The sequence below is a fragment of the Rhineura floridana genome, chromosome 6, assembly GCF_030035675.1.
Source record: "Rhineura floridana isolate rRhiFlo1 chromosome 6, rRhiFlo1.hap2, whole genome shotgun sequence".
NCBI classification, from domain to species: Eukaryota; Metazoa; Chordata; class Lepidosauria; order Squamata; family Rhineuridae; genus Rhineura; species Rhineura floridana.
In genome coordinates this window covers 142,415,420-142,435,713 of record NC_084485.1, presented here as the reverse complement: position 1 = coordinate 142,435,713, position 20,294 = coordinate 142,415,420, and the positions used below count along the sequence as shown (strand labels likewise).

The 20,294-nt window shown below is 41.1% G+C and overlaps 1 protein-coding gene across 1 annotated transcript in view; it reads left to right on the top strand.

The window, feature by feature from the left end:
* The window catches only part of CDC73 (cell division cycle 73), a 187,486-nt gene that overhangs the window by 18,229 nt on the left and 148,963 nt on the right, over window positions 1-20,294 (top strand). The window contains exons 3-7 of the mRNA XM_061633986.1: window positions 2,048-2,117; window positions 4,645-4,707; window positions 4,794-4,846; window positions 5,733-5,821; window positions 8,212-8,428. Coding sequence (XP_061489970.1) covers window positions 2,048-2,117; window positions 4,645-4,707; window positions 4,794-4,846; window positions 5,733-5,821; window positions 8,212-8,428 — 492 coding nt within the window. The remainder of the gene's footprint in view (window positions 1-2,047; window positions 2,118-4,644; window positions 4,708-4,793; window positions 4,847-5,732; window positions 5,822-8,211; window positions 8,429-20,294) is intronic.

The window sequence follows — 20,294 nt, the reverse complement described above, 5'->3', positions numbered from 1 at the left end:
TAATCATATTTAGCAAATTGGGCTCCAGTTTTGGAAATGCACGCACTTATAGCTCTGTTCTTTCCTGGAGTAAATTCTCCCTTCTGAAAAATGTTTCTCAGAACTATATTAACTATGCTTTAGACTAAGTAGGATTTTCCATGACCTGAAAAAGTGGTTGGTAGTAGGATTGAGATGCTGTGTTAAATGAAATCCTGCTTGACCTTAATTGCAGTTCACTTTGGTTGCCAATGACTGTTATTGATGGAGCAAGCAAACATATTCTGTGAGAAAGGACTATGGCTAGCCCATGATTTGCTAATGGTGGCTAGCAGGAAGCCAGCATTATATCTTCACCATACCTTTTTATATCTTTGCTGTTCCATGTGCTACCTGCCCAGACTTATTTATTGCGTCCTCTCTTTTCAAACATGGGAATATATCTCAAGAAGCTGACTTCATCAGTGTCTGTAAAAGTGCCATGTGGCTTTAGCTTAAAGCTGTGATCCAGAACTACAGATGGACGAATCTGCTAATTTTGGTTTCTCTTTTTTCCAATCTTAAGTTCAGTTCATCCCTCTTTTGCAGCAGTATGCACTTGTTTTTCTTGGAAGTCAGTACAAAAACTTATAGGTGTTTTTTGTGTACATTTCTCCAAATATATGCATTTTTGCAAGAAATTTAAAATTTTTCTTGTATCACTGATTGTGTTATGTGTGTATGATTGTAACTTTTGTCCTAGGACTCCAGGGCAGAATATATATATATATTTTAAATAAATGTGTTTTGTGGGACACTCTTCCTTACTATACACAGTTTTTGGTTGGGGAACTGCATAGTGAAATTCCAAGAAATGAAAGTTTTGAAGGATTGCTGTGTTACCTTGCAAATATTGATTTGGGAAGTATAATTCACACAAAAATGCAAACTGAAAAAAGCAGCACCCCCCACCTGTCCCAACCCTATCCAGAAGTGAACATATTTTAAATTCCTTTTTTTAGGAGCTCATGGAAGTAGACTGCAGCCTGGTAGTTTTCAGTCCCTCCTCAAGTGTCTAATATTGATGTTTCCTCTGACCTCACCAAATTGTGCAAAGTGGGTGGTGCTTTGTAAACTAACAGCAAGCATACCTATTTCTCTGGCCTCATTTACAGGAGTGGAGAGCAGCTTGACCATTCAACTCTTGTTGATGCATTCACTCTTGCTAGTTGTAATTTTAGATAATGGCAAGTGTAATGGAGCTGCCCCTATTCTGTGGAACAGAAGCCATCTACTTTGTATTGTGATGCTACTACACTTCCTTCCTTACGGCATGTAATTTTGCCACATTGTTGTGTTACATTTGCCTTTTTCCTGCTTGACCTATGCCCTGTTGTCTTATGCTCTTTAAAAAACAAGACAGCTTCAGAAAAAATGCATACGGATGCACTCCAAAGGCCTACGTGGCAAAACATATTGTAGAAACAATCCCTTTGCTATAGAAGTTCAGAGAGATGTGGAGTGCAAACAATGCCATCCAAGCTGTTAAAAAAATCAGAGAAAGAATCAGCATCACTGAAATAGTGAGGAAAAGTGCACATAGCCTTTGTGACTTCATGTGTATTTTGGCATTCAGCCAAAGCTAGTTGGATGTCTTTAAAGCCTAGTTTGAAAACTATTTCTAAGTTTCCTATAGGCAGGAGTTGCACTGCAAGCCTATTTATCTGGAAAAAATGCATTAAATTCATTGGAACTCAGTTGGAATTGATTTGCAGCCTTAGCAGAAGAAACCTTCCCCATTGACTTATTTTGAATTCTGATTTATTTACTTAAAAATTTATAGACCACTCACTTTAATATATCAGAGCAGTGTACAGAAAACAGAAAATTTACACTAAAATCTAATACAGTTAAAACACTCTGCATCTCTGCCATGTGGCATTTTATTGATAAGCAGCTATATTTGAATTTTCAATTAACATTTGAGATATGTAAAGCAGTTTCACACAAAATCTCAGAATGTGGGTTTGGTTTGAAACAACCTCTTCTAGGTTGCTGTGTTTCTAAGATCATATTTTCATTCTTTTAGACTGAAAACATTCCTGTGGTAAGAAGACCTGACAGAAAAGACCTACTTGCATACCTAAATGGGGAAACATGTGAGTTACAAGTGTTTACATGTCATGTTTTTGCTAATAATTTTTCCCCATTGGTCTGTAACACAGAACTTCTTGCTCTCCTCCCTCCTTCAACCTCCCCCCCCCGTGCACCCTTAAAAACTGCTCCAACGAGTTAGAGAACCACTTAGCAGAATTTGGGAGCATAAAGCAGGTAGGAGAGGAAGGGGAATTCCCATTGCATGAGTGGAAGTCTGTTCTGCTGGCACTACAACAGCGTAACCCTGCACAGTGTTGGATACACACCATTACTGGGAACTCAAGGGCAATAATCTTAGATTTGTCACCTGTTTGAAGACCTGGCAGTACTGGCACCTTTTTCCAAAATGAATGTTAATGTTAAACCTAATGCTTAATTAATTAACCAGATAGTTAATTGAGTTAAAATAAAGTCTAGGTCAGGTTCTGAATTGATTTTTTTAAGAGTACAGTTGGCTCTGAGTCTCTTGTAAAATTAGGAAGAAATGGCACAGAGCAGCTGAATAAAATTGTTGTGAGTGTCAGCCAAAGTCACCAATTGGGGAACGATAAGTGAAATTCGTATTGAGGGATATACTGTTCAGATTAATTACTACATACTTGCAGTACATACTTGCAGTGAGTTGAGACATTTCTTGCCATTTAGCATGATATCCTTACTTTTTTGGCTCTTTTGTTTGCCTTGTATTTTGCACCTGTATACCTGTCCTGTTTTATTGGATGAATTTCAGTTGGTACAGCTCGAGGATGTGGACAAGGTGCTTGGACAGGTGCGGGCGACCACTTCTGCTCTGGATCCTTGCCCCTCGTGGCTAATAAAAGCTAGCAGGAATGGAACAGCCGGCTGGGCCAAGGAGGTGATCAATGCCTCTTTACGAGAGGGAGTGGTACCACCCTGCCTGAAACAGGCGGTGGTGAGACTGCTCCTAAAAAAACCCTCCTTGGACCCTGACAACCTTGACAACTATAGACCGGTAGCAAATGTTCCATTCCTGGGCAAGGTTCTAGAGCGTGTGGTCGCTTGCCAGCTCCAGGCTCTCTTGGATGAAACTGATTATCTGGATCCATTTCAATCGGGCTTTCGGCCGGGGTTTGGTACAGAAACAGCCTTGGTCGCCCTGTATGATGACCTCTGTCGGGAGAAAGACAGAGGGAGTGTAACTCTGTTGGTTCTCCTTGATCTCTCAGCGGCTTTTGATACCATCGACCATGGTATCCTTCTGGGACGTCTTGCGGACTTAGGAGTTGGAGGCACTGCTTGGCGGTGGCTGTGCTCCTACCTCGAGAATCGTCTCCAGAAGTTGGTGCTTGGGGAGCATTACTCGAGTCCCTGGGTACTCCAATATGGGGTTCCGCAGGGTTCAGTTCTGTCCCCCATGCTCTTTAATATCTATATGAAGCCGCTGGGTGAGGTCATTAGGAGATTTGGAGTGCGTTTCCAGCAATATGCTGATGATACGCAGCTCTACTTCTCCTTTTCATCTTCTTCAGGTGAGGCTGTCAATGTACTAAACCGCTGCCTGGCCGCGATAATGGACTGGATGAGAGCTAATAAACTGCGACTCAATCCTGACAAGACTGAGATGCTGTTGGTGGGGGGGCTCTCTGCCCAGATGGTTGATGTCCGACCTACCCTAGATGGGGTTACACTCCCCCTAAAGGAGCAGGTTCGTAGTTTGGGGGTCTTACTAGATCCGCTCCTGTCACTGGAGGCTCAGGTAGCCTCGGTGGCATGGAATGCGTTCTACCAGCTTCGGCTGGTAGTCCAACTACGACCCTATCTGGACAGGGAGAACCTCTCCACAGTTATCCATGCTCTGGTAACCTCTAGATTGGACTACTGTAATGCACTCTACGTAGGGTTACCTTTGAAGACGGTTCCGAAACTTCAGCTGGTGCAGAATGCTGCGGCCAGAGTTCTTACTTGGACTAGAAAATCTGACCATATAACACCTGTCCTGGCCCAACTGCACTGGCTACCAATATGTTTCCGGGCCAGATTCAAAGTGTTGGTTCTTACCTATAAAGCCCTTAACGGCATCGGACCGCAATACCTGGTGGAACGCCTCTCCCGCTATGTACCTACCCGGTCGCTATGCTCGACGTCGAAGGCCCTTCTCCGGGTCCCAACTCATAGGGAGGCCCGGAGAGCAATAACTAAATCTAGGACCTTCTCAGTGGTGGCCCCCGAATTATGGAACGCCCTCCCTGACGAGATACGCCTGGCGCCTTCTTTGTCATCTTTTCGGCGCCAGGTAAAGACCTACCTCTTTGCTCAGGCATTTTAAAATTTAAATTTTAATTTTAAATCTAATTGTAATTGTAATCTTATCTTAATCTTTGTTTTAATCTTGCTTTTAAAATGTTTTTATAGTTGTATTGTACCCACACTCACTTGTATTTTAATGTGGTTTTATCCTGTTGTACACCGCCCTGAGAGCTTGTTGCTAAAGGGCGGTCTAAAAGTACAATAAATAAAAATAAATAAATAAATTATTCATGTTTTATTAATTTTATCCTATCTTTTTAGCAACATCATCAAGTATAGACAGAAGTGCACCACTTGAAATTGGTCTTCAGCGATCTACTCAAGGTATAATTTAGTTATTAAGTGTTACAGTGATATACTTTGTGAAGGGCTGCCCAATTTATGTATGTGAATTTCCTCTTTTCTTGTAGTAAAAAGAGCAGCTGATGAAATATTAGCAGAAGCAAAGAAACCAAGAATAGAGGTAAATCAGTAATTTTATGTAAAGTTTTGAGTCCAAAGAGGGTTTACTTTGCTTTTAAAACCATTCAGATAAGTGTGTGTGTGTTATATTCTCAGTGTTGCCCATTACTATTCATGAGAGATGAATAATCAAATGAAAGTTGTGGTCTCTGAGTTTAGGACTGTAAGTTAAAATATTTATAATTCAAAGAATTGTTCAGGATCATGCAAATGGCTTGCACTAGCCTGGTGGATTCTTTGATTTGCTTTTTTGTATGGCTGACCCATGCCATATTACAAACAAACTGCTTTTGGAACTCCCACCAGTTTTGCAAGCAGTTTTTGCCACGCAGCATGGCGGGGGTGGGTGGGTGGGGGAGAAGGAGGTACTGATTAAAGAAAAACAAGTTTTAAAGCACATGAACTTAAGAGATAGGTTTCACAGTACTTTGCTTCCTGTTTAATATTTTGGAGAGCTTAATGAGAACGTTCTCCAAAATTTTGTGAAAAGATTAAGAATGAATTACAAGCCATGTCGTAGAAGAAGCAGTTGGTAAAGAGCTTTCCAGATAGTTTCTTTGTTGGTGGAGTTATAGCTTGGAAGTTAAACTGAATTTTTATTATTGAATGGGTACTATAAAATTGGCTGGTAATTTAGTTCTATGGAAAAATAATGGCGAAAAGTCCTGCCAAGGGTACCAGTGCAACTCTACAGACTTTTGACTGAACACCTTGCTTTCAGTGGTTTGTGCACGTGAACAGTTTGTACTTCTTTGGGCGGGGTAAACTTTTTCTAGCTTGCTAAGGGGTTGCTTTGAGATGGTCTGTAATGTAATTTCTCTGACACTTTAATTGTTTATCCTTGTAGGAAGCAGCAATAGTGTTATAAACATTGCTCTTTTTCCTAGGATGAAGAGTGTGTACGGCTTGACAAAGAACGACTGGCAGCTCGGCTGGAAGGGCACAAGGAAGGCATTGTACAGACAGAGCAGATCAGGCAAGTGTAGCTTTGTTTCTCATAATTGCTAATTTAATAATTGTAAAAATGCTTTTGGCATGTAGGCCTTTCTAAAATGTGCCCTGGCAAAAATACCCAACTGTGGAAAACTGTGAATTCAGTGTAGTCTGAAATATAAGTGCAGGGACAGTATGAAATCTGTTACTAACGTTTTCATAAAGTATTGTTAATAGGAAAATAGAAATAGCCAAGAGAAATAGTCAGTACGTAATATTGTATCTTTCAGAAAAGATAGATGAACATAAATTATAGTGCACCTTCAATATAAAGAAATAGCCTGGCATTTTCAGCATTCCTGCTACCTGATATGCAGCCTGATCTTTACCATGTTTACTCCATTGTAAATCGAATTTAGTGGGTCTCATTATCAAGTGAGTAGCATTGAATTGCAGCTTGATACCTGGGAAACCTAAGAAGTTCTGCTTATCCCCAGGGTTCTTAGTTTCATTTCTAAACCCATAAAATGAAAATGAGATGAAGATTTTAAAGCTGGAGAATCAATCATGCCGTTAACTAAAGGAAAACTGAATATCTTGAAGTTAGAAAGAAAGAGCTATAGGATCTTGCTTGAAGTGTATAACTCAGGGCTTGACCACAGCACAAAGTACTTGGGTTTCACCTTACTTTAACTTCACCAGGAATACATATGTCTCTTACAACGAAATGCCAGACAGGATTCGTAGATTTCCCAATCCACCTCTGCACATGTAGGAACATATAGCTAAGGGCATGATATTTGCAAACAAACATATTTTTCTTTAAAAGCATATTCTTTATCTAGGCATACCGTAAAGTAGAACACACTGCCTCTATTGGAAGCGTGTGTGTGTGGGTGAGAGGTAGACAAAGGGATTTTCAGCTGATCTTGTCCAGTCCTCCAAGGAGAGCCAAACACACCCAAAGAAAGAAAACTTGAGCGAGTGATACCACATGGCCCCCCTCCCACAAAACGAGGGAGAAGGAAAAAGCGGCTTTGTTTTTTGGGCCAAGCGGCAGCATTGGCTCCCCTTACCATCTGAGAGGCACCGCGGAAGCTGCGGCGGGCAAGGAGGATGCGCTGTGTCCCACCTGAAAGGCCTCAAGGGGCGTCTGGGTGGCGGCAAGCGCAAGGATAAGGAAGAAAAGCGGCGGCATCAGCATGAGCAGGCGGCACTGGAAGCCCGACACCCCCAGCGCCATCTCTGCTGAGGACAAAAGGGGCGTGCTTGGTGCTCGTTTTAATGGGCTGGGTAGGTGGGGAGGAGCAGGACTCGTCGAGGCTGGCGCAGAGCGGATGGAGGTGACCCAGACCAGGCCCACCCTGGGGCGTGTTCTCTGTTGAGCTTTGTATGGCAACGCAAAAACCCACTTGGTTTCAGTGGAAGGAACTGTTGCTGTGCCGGTTGGAGCCTGGGAGGCAAGAGACTTGCAAAATGGATGCTGTTAGAGACACTTCCAACCTTTTTATGCGATACTGAATCAAAATGGCGCCCGATGCCCTTCTCGGACGCCGTATTAGCGGAATGCCGAAAAGCGGGGCCCTACCATATTTGTACTGTGTTTAGGTTTCTTCTTGACAAGAAAGGAGACTGAGAGGAACTGCACATAATGTTAAACCATGGGCTTAGTGTTGCATGCAAACACTCTCATTGGCTGAACATAACACTAAACCAAGCCATGGTTATTTTTTTACCATTGTTTGTTGAACAAGCCAGGATCCAGCTCATGGATGTTGAAACACACTGTGGTACGTTTTCACCTAATATTGGCTTGTCATCTGTCTTGTCCCTTGTGGGCCAAATGGGGACTCATGCTGGGGTAATTTGGCCCATTTGCTGGATGTTCTCTGCCCCATATCCTAAAGACACAGCATAAAAGAAAAGAAGATTGTGGGAGAGGAGATAAAAAAGCAAGCTCAGGCCTTGGTTCTTGGTTACAACTATCAACTGGAATGGAAACAGTTTTAAGAAGAGGAGCCAAAAGTTGCTGGTCTGTCAGATTAACCACAATTCTGGGTTTGGATGTAGCAATAAGTAGTGGTAAACTGCAAATGGAAACAAAGCTTCTGATTTCCTAACAGCCATTCCAGAGTGGTGGTGGTGAATATGCGATCTTAATGCTAAGCTCTAATTCTAAACTGTTGCTTAGTGTTCAGTCTGAACACTAGTGTCAGTAAAAAAAATAGAAAAGAAAAACAAAGCCAGACTTAGTCCTCGGGCTGTAAATTACTTTTATCTCACTCTCTAAATGTTGATGCCTTGAGATTTTTTAGAAAAACTAAAGAATATGCTTTTCGGGCTGCTAGATAATGTGATTTGTCACTAGAACATTCATTTTCTACTGCTGTTTATATAAAATGCTAGTTTTTAACTGTGCTCATCCTTTTTTAGATCCTTGTCTGAAGCCATGTCTGTGGAAAAAATTGCTGCTATCAAAGCCAAAATCATGGCCAAGAAAAGGTCCACTATTAAGACTGATTTGGATGATGACATAACTGCTCTTAAACAGCGAAGTTTTGTCGATGCAGAAGTTGATGTGACTAGAGATATTGTCAGCAGAGAAAGGGTTTGGAGGACAAGAACTACCATTTTACAAAGCACAGGCAAGGTAAGACCTTATCAGATTTGTGTGTAATCAGCAGATGGATGCTGTGTCTAGCTTAGTTATTCATTCAGTAAAACATCCATTTTAGAGGTTGAATGGAGCAGTTCAACTATGTATATGTATGTTTACACACATAACAGCCCAATCGTATGTATGTTTCTTCAGAAGTGTCCAACTATGCTCAGCTGGACTGATTCCCACTTAAGTATGCATAAGATTGCAGCCTAAGAACTTTCAATATTCACCTTTGCAACTTTCCATAGAAATCACTTATGTCTCCATTACGTTGTTGAACTGTTATTTGGTGGCTTTTCACACAAAAAAGAATTGTTAGCTTCTCGGTCTCGCTTAACATAAAAATGACACTGGAGTCTAAAGTCTAAAAAATCCTTAATGTTTTTACCTTGACCTATTCCTACAGTTGATTTTTCTTCCAATTCAGGATATGCAGCATGGTTCATTTTAGGGCTGTGTGCGCACATGAGCACACCCTGATCCAACAGATTCAGCATTCTGGATTAGCCTGGATTAAGCTGGGATGATGTAGATCCAGCCTACAAATCTGGATTGTGATCTGGAAAAAAAAAATCTTTGGAAATCCCATTGACTTGCATTGGAAAACCAAACCGGCTGTAACTTTTTTTTTCCATACAGGTACAATTTGGAGACCTGGTAACCCCTCAAGAGGGGATTAACCCCGCCAATTTCAGACAGGGAGCTCCAAAGATTTTTGTGGTAGCCACCTTTAAAGTTTAAAAGCTTTTTTAAAAATAATGTTTTTAAAGTTGTTTTGGTGTATTTTAAGGTCTGTTTTTATGATTTTTTGATGTGTTTTTAGCGCTTCTGTTTGCCACCCTGGGTTCCTGCTGGGAGGAAGGGCGGGATATAAATCAATCAAACAAACAAACAAATAAATAAATAAAAAGGTTTTAAAACCAAATGATTTCTGTGGGATTTACATTGGAGTAAAGATCAAGCTGCACATCCACTGGCAGAACTGAGAATGCCAGGCTATTTCTTTATATGAAAGATGCACTATATTTTATGTCCATGTACCTTTTCTGCAAAATACCATTAAATATCGACAATTTCTCTTGATTTATTTCTATTTTCCTATTAACAATATTTTATTAAAAACGTTAGTATCAAGTTTCATATTGTTCTTGCATTTACGTTTCAGGCTACACTGGATTCACACTTTTCACCAGTTGGGCATTTTTGCCAGGACAGTAAACCACAACTAATAGAAAGAAAAGTTGGCAGTACTAGAAAGAATTACTGACATACATGCACAACAGGAGGAAATAGCTATGCCTACAAAAATAGGGCCATAATTGGTGTGAGTGAGTGAGAATGTGTGTGTGTGAGAGAAAGCTTAAATAACTAAGACAAAATACAGACAACAAACTGTTACTATTTTTAAAATAATATAGTGGGGGGAAAGCACATGGTTTTAAGACATCATCATCCTTTTCCCCCCAAGCACTGTGAATGGAGAGATGTTGAGTGAGATTTTCTAGCCTTGGGTTGGAAGCAAGAGAGCTATCTTAATAAGCAAGGCTCACGTCCCCCTCTCCTCCCCCTGGTGTTTTAGCCTGAATCTGCAGGTACTAGCTGTTAATACTACTCCCCCCCCCCATGTTTTAGCCTTGGGTTGGAAGGTACCAGCTATCAATAATAAGGAAAGTCCAGGTCCTCTCCTACCCCCACTCTCTTCCCACTGTGACATTTTCCTTATATAATGTCTGTTTGACTTTTTGTTTCAATTTTGGAGACAGTCTGGGTTTTTCTTTTTAAAAAACTTTGGATAACTCAGTTCTTGAAGTGACTCAGAATGGTCTGTTCTACCTTGGAATGCTCTGGGGCTGCCTCACCCCACCCTGTGCATGACACAAATTGATCCAAATCACCTGAATTCAGTTCGGGATTTGGCCAGATCCAATGCACAGACCTAGTCAATTTCTCAGGTAAAGATAGGAATAGAAAAATTTAATAGGAAAGTAGGTGGGTTCATTATGCAAAATCCTTCAAGACCTCTGGCTGCTGAAAACTTATTTGGCTATTTGGAGATCTTCAAAAGACTCCACTGGGAAGTGCTACTCCTGTTTTCACTGAAATAGCGGTTGGCTAATAAGCCTGTATTTGTGGCACTGATGTTAGTGCAGGGTAAAGTACTACTATTGATACCAAAGAAAATCTGTCATATATTTTAGCAAGCCACTGTACAGAAGATTGACAGCAACACCTTCTTACTGATCCAGACTAGAAGTGTATATTTCAAACTCAGTAGTTTTCCGGGCCCAATTCATGGTGTTGGTGTTAACCTTTAAATCCCTATACGGTTTCGGCCCGGTTTATCTGAAGGAGCACCTCCAGCGTCACCAACTATGCCGCCCAACAAGATCAGCCACGCAGGGCCTTCTCTCAATCCCACCAACAAAAGTAGCTAGGTTGGTGGGGACTAGAGAGAGGGCTTTTTCGGTGGCGGCCCCACTCTCTGGAATTCTCTCCCGTTCGATCTTCGACATGCCCCTTCCCTGGATACCTTCCGCCGAGCCTTAAAAACTTGGCTGTTTGGTCAGGCCTTTGGGACTATCGGGATGGGCTAATTATATACTTAATGTCCGTTGCTATGTACTACATTTGCTGCTATTTTGTCATTGTTGATTATTTGTATTTATTGTATTTATTGTATTATTGTATTTTATTGAATTTAATATGTACGCCGCCTAGAGTGGCTTTGGCCAGATAGGCGGCCTAAAAAAATTAAATTATTATTATTATTATATGAGATTACACTGGCATATTTCTATTAGAGAGTTTGCAGAGAGAGACTGAGAACTCTGAGTAGGGTGTTAGAGGAGAAGTTAGTTGACATGCATATTTCTGCTGATGTGCAAACAGATATGTAAATGTTGAACTTTGATGATTGTGGGTGAAGGAGGAATAAAGCAGGATACCGACTTCATGTAACACTGGAACCTGGGCTTTAGGGTTGTGCTCATGGGCTTGCACTTGTTCTCTCCATTATACATTACTTTCCCCTCATTGCGCTCTGTATGGGTTTGGTTTTATATGACTCTGATTTAAAATGGATCCTGTTATGCTTCTAAACTCTTATTGGGCTCTGAAAGGTAAATTTTTGAATGTACCTGGTTCATTTTAAACTGGATTCACAGTTGTTACATGTGACACTGTACCTGTGGAGGAAGCGGGAAATTTGTGTATAAGATGAGAGGGGGAGGATAGTATGTGTTAACTAGCTCCTTAAACCTCTAACTAAACTGGTCCATAGAATAGCTGAATATAATTGATTAAATTTGTTGTCCTCGTCATAATGAAGGCTTTGAAAGAAATGCATGTGCATATGCAAAACTGCAGCTGAACTAGATAGTACTAAGCAAATATTCACTAATACGCCAAAATCCCTTGCGGTTTAAGAACGTGTCTATAGCTAACAGATGTTTCTATCAAACTTTAAAAACCAGGGAAATTGGGCAGCTACAGTGAATGCACCAGGCGAGCAGGTGCTGAGATATTGTACTGCCCTACAAATGTGTCAAAATGCAAACACAATTTGGTTGGTCTTTCACAGTCCAATCCACTTCCTGTGTAGCTTGGAAGAATTTGGTAACATGCCTCTGAGCATGTGATGAGTGATGGCAACATTTGCAATTAGCCCAAAAAGAGAAGCAAGACATGTGCTGTGCTGATCTTGTTTTAGCAGGGAGGAAGCAACAATATTAAAACACCCTGTTCCTCTCACAGAGCTTACAGTCCTCAGAAGAAGGGCTGAATGTTAAACCTCTCTGGCCACTGGAGGTCTGTCAGGGGAATAGGAGTCTCCTAACAGCTTTCAGCATCCTCCTGAAACTACACTTCCCAGGATTCTTTGGGGGAAGCCATGACTTATTTAAAGTGGAATAAATGTCTGGCATGGGTAGTGTCATGGCCCCGTCAGAGGACTCCTCAGATGAGGACGACTCGGGAGTAACAGCAGCAGACACAGGAGCAGCAGACCCAGAAGGAGACACGGAGGAGCCTCCTGAGAATCCAGCTCCTTCTCCCCCTCAGCTGCAGAGCCCCCCAGATACAGCAGAGGCCCTGCAGCCAGACACAGACAGTGAACAGGATACTCCCCCCTCACCTGCAGAACGTAGACAGCAGAAGGTCAGGCAGAAGAGAGGCAGGCCTGTCCCCTTAAGGCCCAAACGCTGAGGGCTCACACCTGCTGTCAAACCTGCTCCTTATAAGGCACCCCTTGCCTTCAGCTTGTTGCTGACTGCAACGTCAGGCGTGGCTCGTGTATACCTAGTTTCCCTGCAGCATCTCTTGGACTGACCCCTTGGCCATTGATCCCGGACCTCTACTGACCTCGCTTCTGGACTTCGGACTTGGAAAATAAGCTTCAGACAGGCCTGGCCCTTATCAGGTTCCCTCCTCGTTTGCCTGGCAGATTTACAACCAGACTGCCGGCTAAGGACTTTCCTCCCCTGCTAACGACCCAGGCATTTCCAGCCCCACCGGCACTGCTGTCTCAGTGCAGAGCTGACAGGTATGGCCTTATGATTAGCCAAGGCAAACAGCTGTAACTCTGGCTTTTAGAACACTAACAGTTGGTTCTTACTGGGCATGCCTGCTTTATCATAGAGGCCAATGTTAAATTTCTTAAATTAATTAATCAGCCATGCATTTTTTTTGTTTAACTTTTAAACTGCAGAAGATGTAAGACAGAGTATGGGGCAAGGTCAGTAATAGGATTACAGGTACTCTGTGAACATGGCTGATTTTTAATTAGTTTCAACAAATTATGAGACCATGGACAGAAAAAAGTCTAGGACTATATATTTTGTAAGATTTTGTTTTGAAATGATCTTATGGGAAGCAGCAGAATGGCATGGGGATTATTTTCAATTTAACATTGCAGAATGTGAAAACTCCATCCTGGCTATAGTATACAGCCACTCTTGAGTATCTGCACTGATGCAGCATTGTGTTTCAAATCGAGTGCATATGGCCTTTATTTTTTTTTCAAAAAAATGTTCTGGATCTGGTTTGGCAAATCTCTGGGGGACAGAATGGAAAAAAATTGTATAGCCTTATGTGCTGCATGTGAAAGAGATGGCTTTGGATTTAAATGCTAAACCTCTTAGGATTAGAATCCAAAAGTAAAATATAGATACAGATGTACGCATGCTGTTTAAAGATGAGTCTCTGTGATCTTGTGAGTGAACATCTGTAATGACCTAAAAATGTGGTGTTGTTATTCTTGTAGTGGTGTATTTGCTTCACTGCCAGAAAATATTTTCTTCTGTGCTGGAAAGTTTTGTAGAATTTGGATTTAGTAGAGCTGAAGCTTCAGTTTTGCCAGGATTGATGACATTGAGGTTGTGCCACTGTAATCACTTTATTGACAACTAAATGTATTATGAAGTGTAGGCTATGCTGCTCTTGTCAGGCTTTATGATTCCAGTCCGCAGAAGTTTGAAATATTGACAGGCTGGTTAAGCTGTGCTGGCAGTGATACCTACATTGTAAAGACCACGTTCCGTCGGGATGGTACAAGGTCCCTGATATAATTCTCAGTATTGTCTACCTAAATATTCCAGTTGCAGCAGTTGTGTATTTTACCTTAAGGACTTAAAGTAGGGGCGAATAGAAGGTAGATCAGGACCTACTGGTAAGCTAGTGTGTGGTTTATAGAAGATTTCTGACTTTTTTTTAATAGGAACAGAAAGATGCTCCTCCTCCTTAATTTAGGCTTGGGAAAAGACATGGATTTTGTTTGGAAAATGAGCTGTCTTCCCTTCCTCCCCCCTCCAAGTAATTACTCTGCACCGCTGTCCCCCTGAGCATAGCTTGGAAAAGTTAATTTTTTGAACTACAACTCCTATCAGCCCAATCCAGTGGCCATGCTGGCTATGGCTGATGGGAGTTGTAGCTTAAAAAATTAACTTTTCCAGGCTCTGCCCTTGAGCCACCTGCTTTCTAGTTGGTAGACTCTTTAGTCTGAAGTCTGCCCATCCCCAACTTAAAGTATTCACAGAGTAAACAGTTTAAAATGTTTGCAGGCAAGGTTTTGAAAATAAACCAAACTTGCTTTGAACACAGTTTACAGTGCATGGTAGCTTGCTTGCAGTGTGTCCCTTATTTGCTAACCTCTAGTGATAATGCCCCCCAAATGAAGGGAATGTACACTGAAACATGGCTATAAGGACAGACTACAGGTGGGTAAGTGTTGGATGCTGCTTGGGTCAGCATGCCCACGTTATTTTTGACAAGTTATAAGATGGCTTGTTGTAGCAGGGATATTCTCTAAACAGTCCAAGGGAAGGGACATTAGGGGGAAGGTCTCTCCTGGATTAAAGGTGCTAGTATCGAGTAATGTGGGGAATTACATCATGACATGGGAAAAGAAACATAATTATTATGTTTGCACATCACATTAAACCATGAGCATAGTGTGCTGGTGCATGCATCTCAAATATCCCCACATTCCTCCCGCCTGCTGCTGACTGCATACCAAACCACAAGTGCCAAACCACAAGTGCCAAACCACAAGTAGTTACTGCCTTTGGTCTGGTGAGAAACAAACCATGAACCTGGGTTCTGGTGACAGGATAAACCAAGGCTTGTGGTTTCTTGCTCACAGTGCAACACAACCAGGAGCAGAGGGAAGCAAAGTGGGGACATTTGAGCAGGGAGCACCGGCATGCTGCTCATTCATGCTTAACATTAACTGTGGTTTAATGTTGATTTGCAAACCACGCCAATGTGTGATTCCACCCTTAAATTCATTAGCATTTGGAACCTATAAAGGACTACTGTATGAAATCTATGTATGCAACTTAAAAAAGGATTAACTGTCTTTCTGTGTGTTTCTCATTTGTTCTATATTGTTCCTTATTTTTCCTCTTATTAGCCTATGTCCATAACTCCCTTTTTGAATATTTGGGCCTCTAGATATTAGTAGGGGTATGGAGTCAGAAGAAAGCCAGAAGCCACACATATCATCCATGACTCTGGGGAGGTCCCCTTTGTACTTTGACCACTGTACCTTTTTCTGAATACTTACCTTTCAGTACTAAGGTATTTATTCTTTTATTTGTGGGCTGGAAACTTCAAATGATCTTCATGCATCTGCACCAATTTTTTTAGCGTCAGATAGTTTAACTTTGTTTCCTTACAATGCCTAACAGTGGGTTAGTTTGTTCAAAGAGAGCTTCATTCTCAGAGCAGTCTTCTATAATAGCTAACAATGCAAGAAACCTGAATTCTCAACAGGCTCCCCTTATAATAAAGATGTTGCATTACCCTTTAAGATGCTGAGTTGTTTCAAATCTGCTTTGTAAGTCTGAAGCACAAAGCTCTAAGGAATATAAAAGAAGCATTCCCTTTTTTCTCCTCACAGACAATTTTTCTGTCTGAGCACTAGATGGTGGTCTTGTTCAACACATGTGAAATTTTTAGGCTGAAGAGGGAGTCTGAGAACCAATGGAATCAATATAGACTTGGAGCTCTAAGGCAGATTTTTTCCTGCTGTGATCTCATTCGGACTACAAATTCCAGTAATTTTAGTGTCCAACATTATGAATTATGAGTCTCATGTATGTTTAAATCAAGGCGATTTGAACATCAGCAAAAAAACTCCACAACTTACATGATTGGTTTAAATTAAGTTTTCCATTCTGTTCATATATCTCCTAATAAAGGAATATGTATTAGTTGCTTAAGCTATGAAAACATATTAGTATGAAACTAAATAGTCTTTATTCCACTTAAAAGCATAATCGGGTCCACAAATTCTGACGGGCCTAGGTAGCCAAGGCTTTTTTTCCTACTAGCCAGCATGAAGGTCAATTTCCCTGTGTTACTCAAGCAATATTATATTTTATTTATTTATTACATTTATATACCGCCTCATAGCCGAAGCTCTCTGGGCGGTTTACAACAATTAAAAACATTAAAACAGGTATACAAATTTGAACCATACTAAATTAAAACCCATAAAAACTGACAGGCAAATTAAAACACATGCTATTCAAATACTGTTAAAAATGCCTGGGAGAAGAGGAAAATCTTGACCTGGAGCCAAAAAGATAACAGTGTTGGCACCAGGCGCACCTCTTCAGGGAAAACATTCCATAATTTGGGGGCCACCACTGAGAAGGCCCTCTGCCTTGTTTCCAGCCTCCCAACTTCCCTCTCAGTAGGCACCCAGAGGAGGACCTTTGATGTTGAGTGTAGTGTACGGGTGGGTTCGTGTCGGGAGAGGCCTTCCATCAGATATTGTGGTCCCAAGCCATGTAACATTATATATGTTTTCAAACCAGATTCTGGTTATGAATAACCTAAGCTTAAGCCTTACTTTGGTCAGGAGTTGTGAGCTGTTGCCTACTCCTCGCCCCACATATTTTGGACTGCTATCATTCTGGGTCATTGGTCATGCAGGTTAGGGCTGATGGGAATTGGAGACCAACAACATGTGGAGGGCCACAGGTTATCCATCCTGTTTAGATTTAGAATACATGAAATTACAGAATTAGAATTACAGAAATTACAGACGCGAACGCCTAATGGCATTTGCTTCAAGAAGCAGAAGCCTGTTAGCACATTAAATACAAAGCTTTTCCAGTTTTCATGGGCTAATCTGCTTCACAGATGCAGTTTTTCAGGCTAGATCACTGTAACTCTGCTGATAAGGTTTGGAAAGTCTTATGATGGGCTGCTTTTTGTTAATGTCGAGGATTCATGATTAAACCAGAAAGTCTTTCATTTAGAGTTCTCAGCATAGCCCAAAATATTTTATTAAAAAAATTGATGAAAAGTCATTATTAAAAGGGTAGGAGAGAAAATTGGTCATATTCCAGTTATAATGGTCCCTAACTGTTCTACGAAGTAGGACTTTGATCCTGTGCACACTTTCATGGAGGAAACTCCTATGAATTTGGTGAGATTTATTCTGATTAAGCACACATGACATTAAGCATGCACAGACCTAATTTAGAACAGACTGACATAACCGTGAGAATCCGGCTTGCCTTGCTCCAACAAATTAGCTTAAAGTTACAAATTCCCCATTAAGTGTACATAGTTCATATTCATTAGGTACATGTCTTTTTCAGTAGGGGAAGTTAGAACAACTAATGTTTCACCAAGTGAAATGTAGTCTGCCAACCATCTATGATAGCCCACCAGTGGTTTGATAAACTTAAAAAAAAAAACACCACCAGAACTACCATCTTTCAGCTGTAAAAATGGTGGATGGCGAGCACCTGGTAATCTGTAATACATGGATGGTGTGCTACATTCAGCTTAGAAGGTCACAATTTGTGTAGGCCTGCAGTATTGAAAACTCCACATGTGATTGCTGTGTATGTTTGAATCTTCCAGAAAGTTATGGCGATTTTCTTCTCTATTGAGAAGTGATTTTCCCCTCAGAGATTATTAGTATTGTGACCTCTAGTGACCAGCTGTATGATAGAATTGAAAACTATAAAGTTATTCACTGATAGGCAAAAAAACCCATGCAGTTTAAGAATGTACCTATAGCCAACAGATATTTCTATCAAACTTTAAAAAGCAGGGAAATTGGGCACCTATAATGAATGCACCAGGGGAGAATAATAATAATAATAATAATAATAATAATATTTAATTTGTTTGTCGCCTATCTGGCAATTAGCCACTCTAGGCGACGTACATTAAAAAAGATAAAATACAATAATATCAGATGCAATCACATTAATAACAATAGATAGAAATACTGGACAGTCATCAATACATATAAAAGCAATTATATTAACAACATACGATAGATGACAGTCTCATGACGATTTACCCATCCCAAGGACCTCGAAGGCTTGTTGGAATAGCCACATCTTTAGGGCCTTGCGGAATACATCTTGGAAAGGGGCATGTCGAAGATCACATGGGAGGGAGTTCCAGAGAGTGGGGGCCTCCACAGAAAAGGCTCTCTCCCTAGTACCCACCAACCTAGCTGTTTTGGTTGGCGGGATTGAGAGAAGGCCTTGTGTGGCTGATCTAGTTGGGCGGCATAATGAGACCTGACCTCCTCTCTGAGATATTGTACTGCCCTACAAATTGGTCAAAATGCACACACAATTTGGGTTGGTCTTTCACAGTCCAATCCACTTCCTGTGTAGCGTGGAAGAATTTGGTAACATATGCGTCTGAGCATATGGTGAATGGTGGCAACACCTGCCGTTTCCAAAGATGGAGAATTACATTTTTGTATGTTTGTTGGTGTTCTTCTTTTCTTCTTTTCTGTGTTACTACTGTTTCTACAGAGAATCTAACGTAGAAAATTATATTTCTCTCATTATTCATCCTAGAAACCTGTGTCAGATTTATTTTTATTAATTTCAAAGCCTTTTTATTAGTCAGTGTCTTATGATGGTGAAGACAGCCTTTTGTGTTTCAAATTGGAGGCTATGTTCTATTTCTATTTTGGGCACATTAACAGTTGAATTTGAAACTGCAGCTTGATGTAAAATCAGACTGATTACAGTATGTTGCTGCTTAAGCAATGACTCTGACTGTTGGAAAAAACAAACTTGGCCTGCCCAAGATGCATGTTTTCAGCCTGCTATGCTATAAACTACTCCACTTAAGGAAAGGTGGGCATGGTCAATTAAAAACATAGACCACACCTAGAATTTTGCTAGAATATATTTCACCTCCCACTGTTTTATCTTGTGCAAATTGAGACACTCATCATGTCCATTTGAAACTGTTCTGCAGAACAGTCAGTGCCATTATTTCACAATTGTTTTTGGAGCTTTTTTTTTAGTGTTGCAAAGTGTTGTTGTACACATATTCACAGAAACAGAAGCAAAAGACAATGATTTCCTATAGGAAACTTCACTAAAATTGGAAAGTAAATCAAACATATTTAGTGTGACTATCTGAACTTTATCAACTGTTTTAATATAGTTGCTTCCTCCCTGCTAAAACAAGATCAGCACAGCACATGTCTTGTTTCTGTTCTTTGGGCTGATTGCAGGTGTTGCCGCCACCACTCACCATATGCTCAGACGCACATGTTACCAAATTCTTCCAAATTACACAGGAAGTGGATTGGACTGTGAAAGACCAACCGAAATTGTGTTTGCATTTTTACAAATGTGTATGGCGGTACAATATCTCAGAGAGAGGTCAGGTCTCCTGCTCCCCTGGTGCATTCACTATAGCTGCCCATTTTCCCTGCTTTTTAAAGTTGATAGAAATATCTGTTGGCTATAGGTACATTCTTAAACTGCAAGGTTTTTTTTGTGTATTAGTGAATTTCTCTGCTTTTTAATCCAGGAGGTAAGAAATAGGATCCTGTGCAAGTCTGCTGAGAATGGATGGATCATTTGCATGTTTACTGACTTCAGTGGGATTTACTCCTGTGCACTCGCACTTGGGATAGGTGAAATTGACCTGGGGGAGGGGCAGGAAGGAGGATGGAGGAAGGGGGAGAGAAGGAGATTGGGTGGATGGGCTCTGGGCAGAAGGGAAGCTCCTTGTCCTTTCCAAAATGAAAACATTGTGAACAGTATCATTTTTTTCAGCTTTTCCTCCACCTTTTTATTCTACAGCAGGCACATGTAGCCTCCCACCCAAATTTAAACCAAAACTGTCACTGACCACATCCACACCAGACCTTTATTTCACTTTAGACAGTCATGGCTTCTCCCAAAGAATCCTGGGAGGTGTAGTCAGTGAAAGGTGCTGAGAGTTGCTAGGGGAGGCCCTGTTCCCTCACAGAGCTTCAGTCAGAGTGGCTGACTGTTAAACCAGTCTGGCCACTGGAGCTCTTTCACAGGAACAAGTTTCCTCTCAGCACCCTTCACAAACTACACTT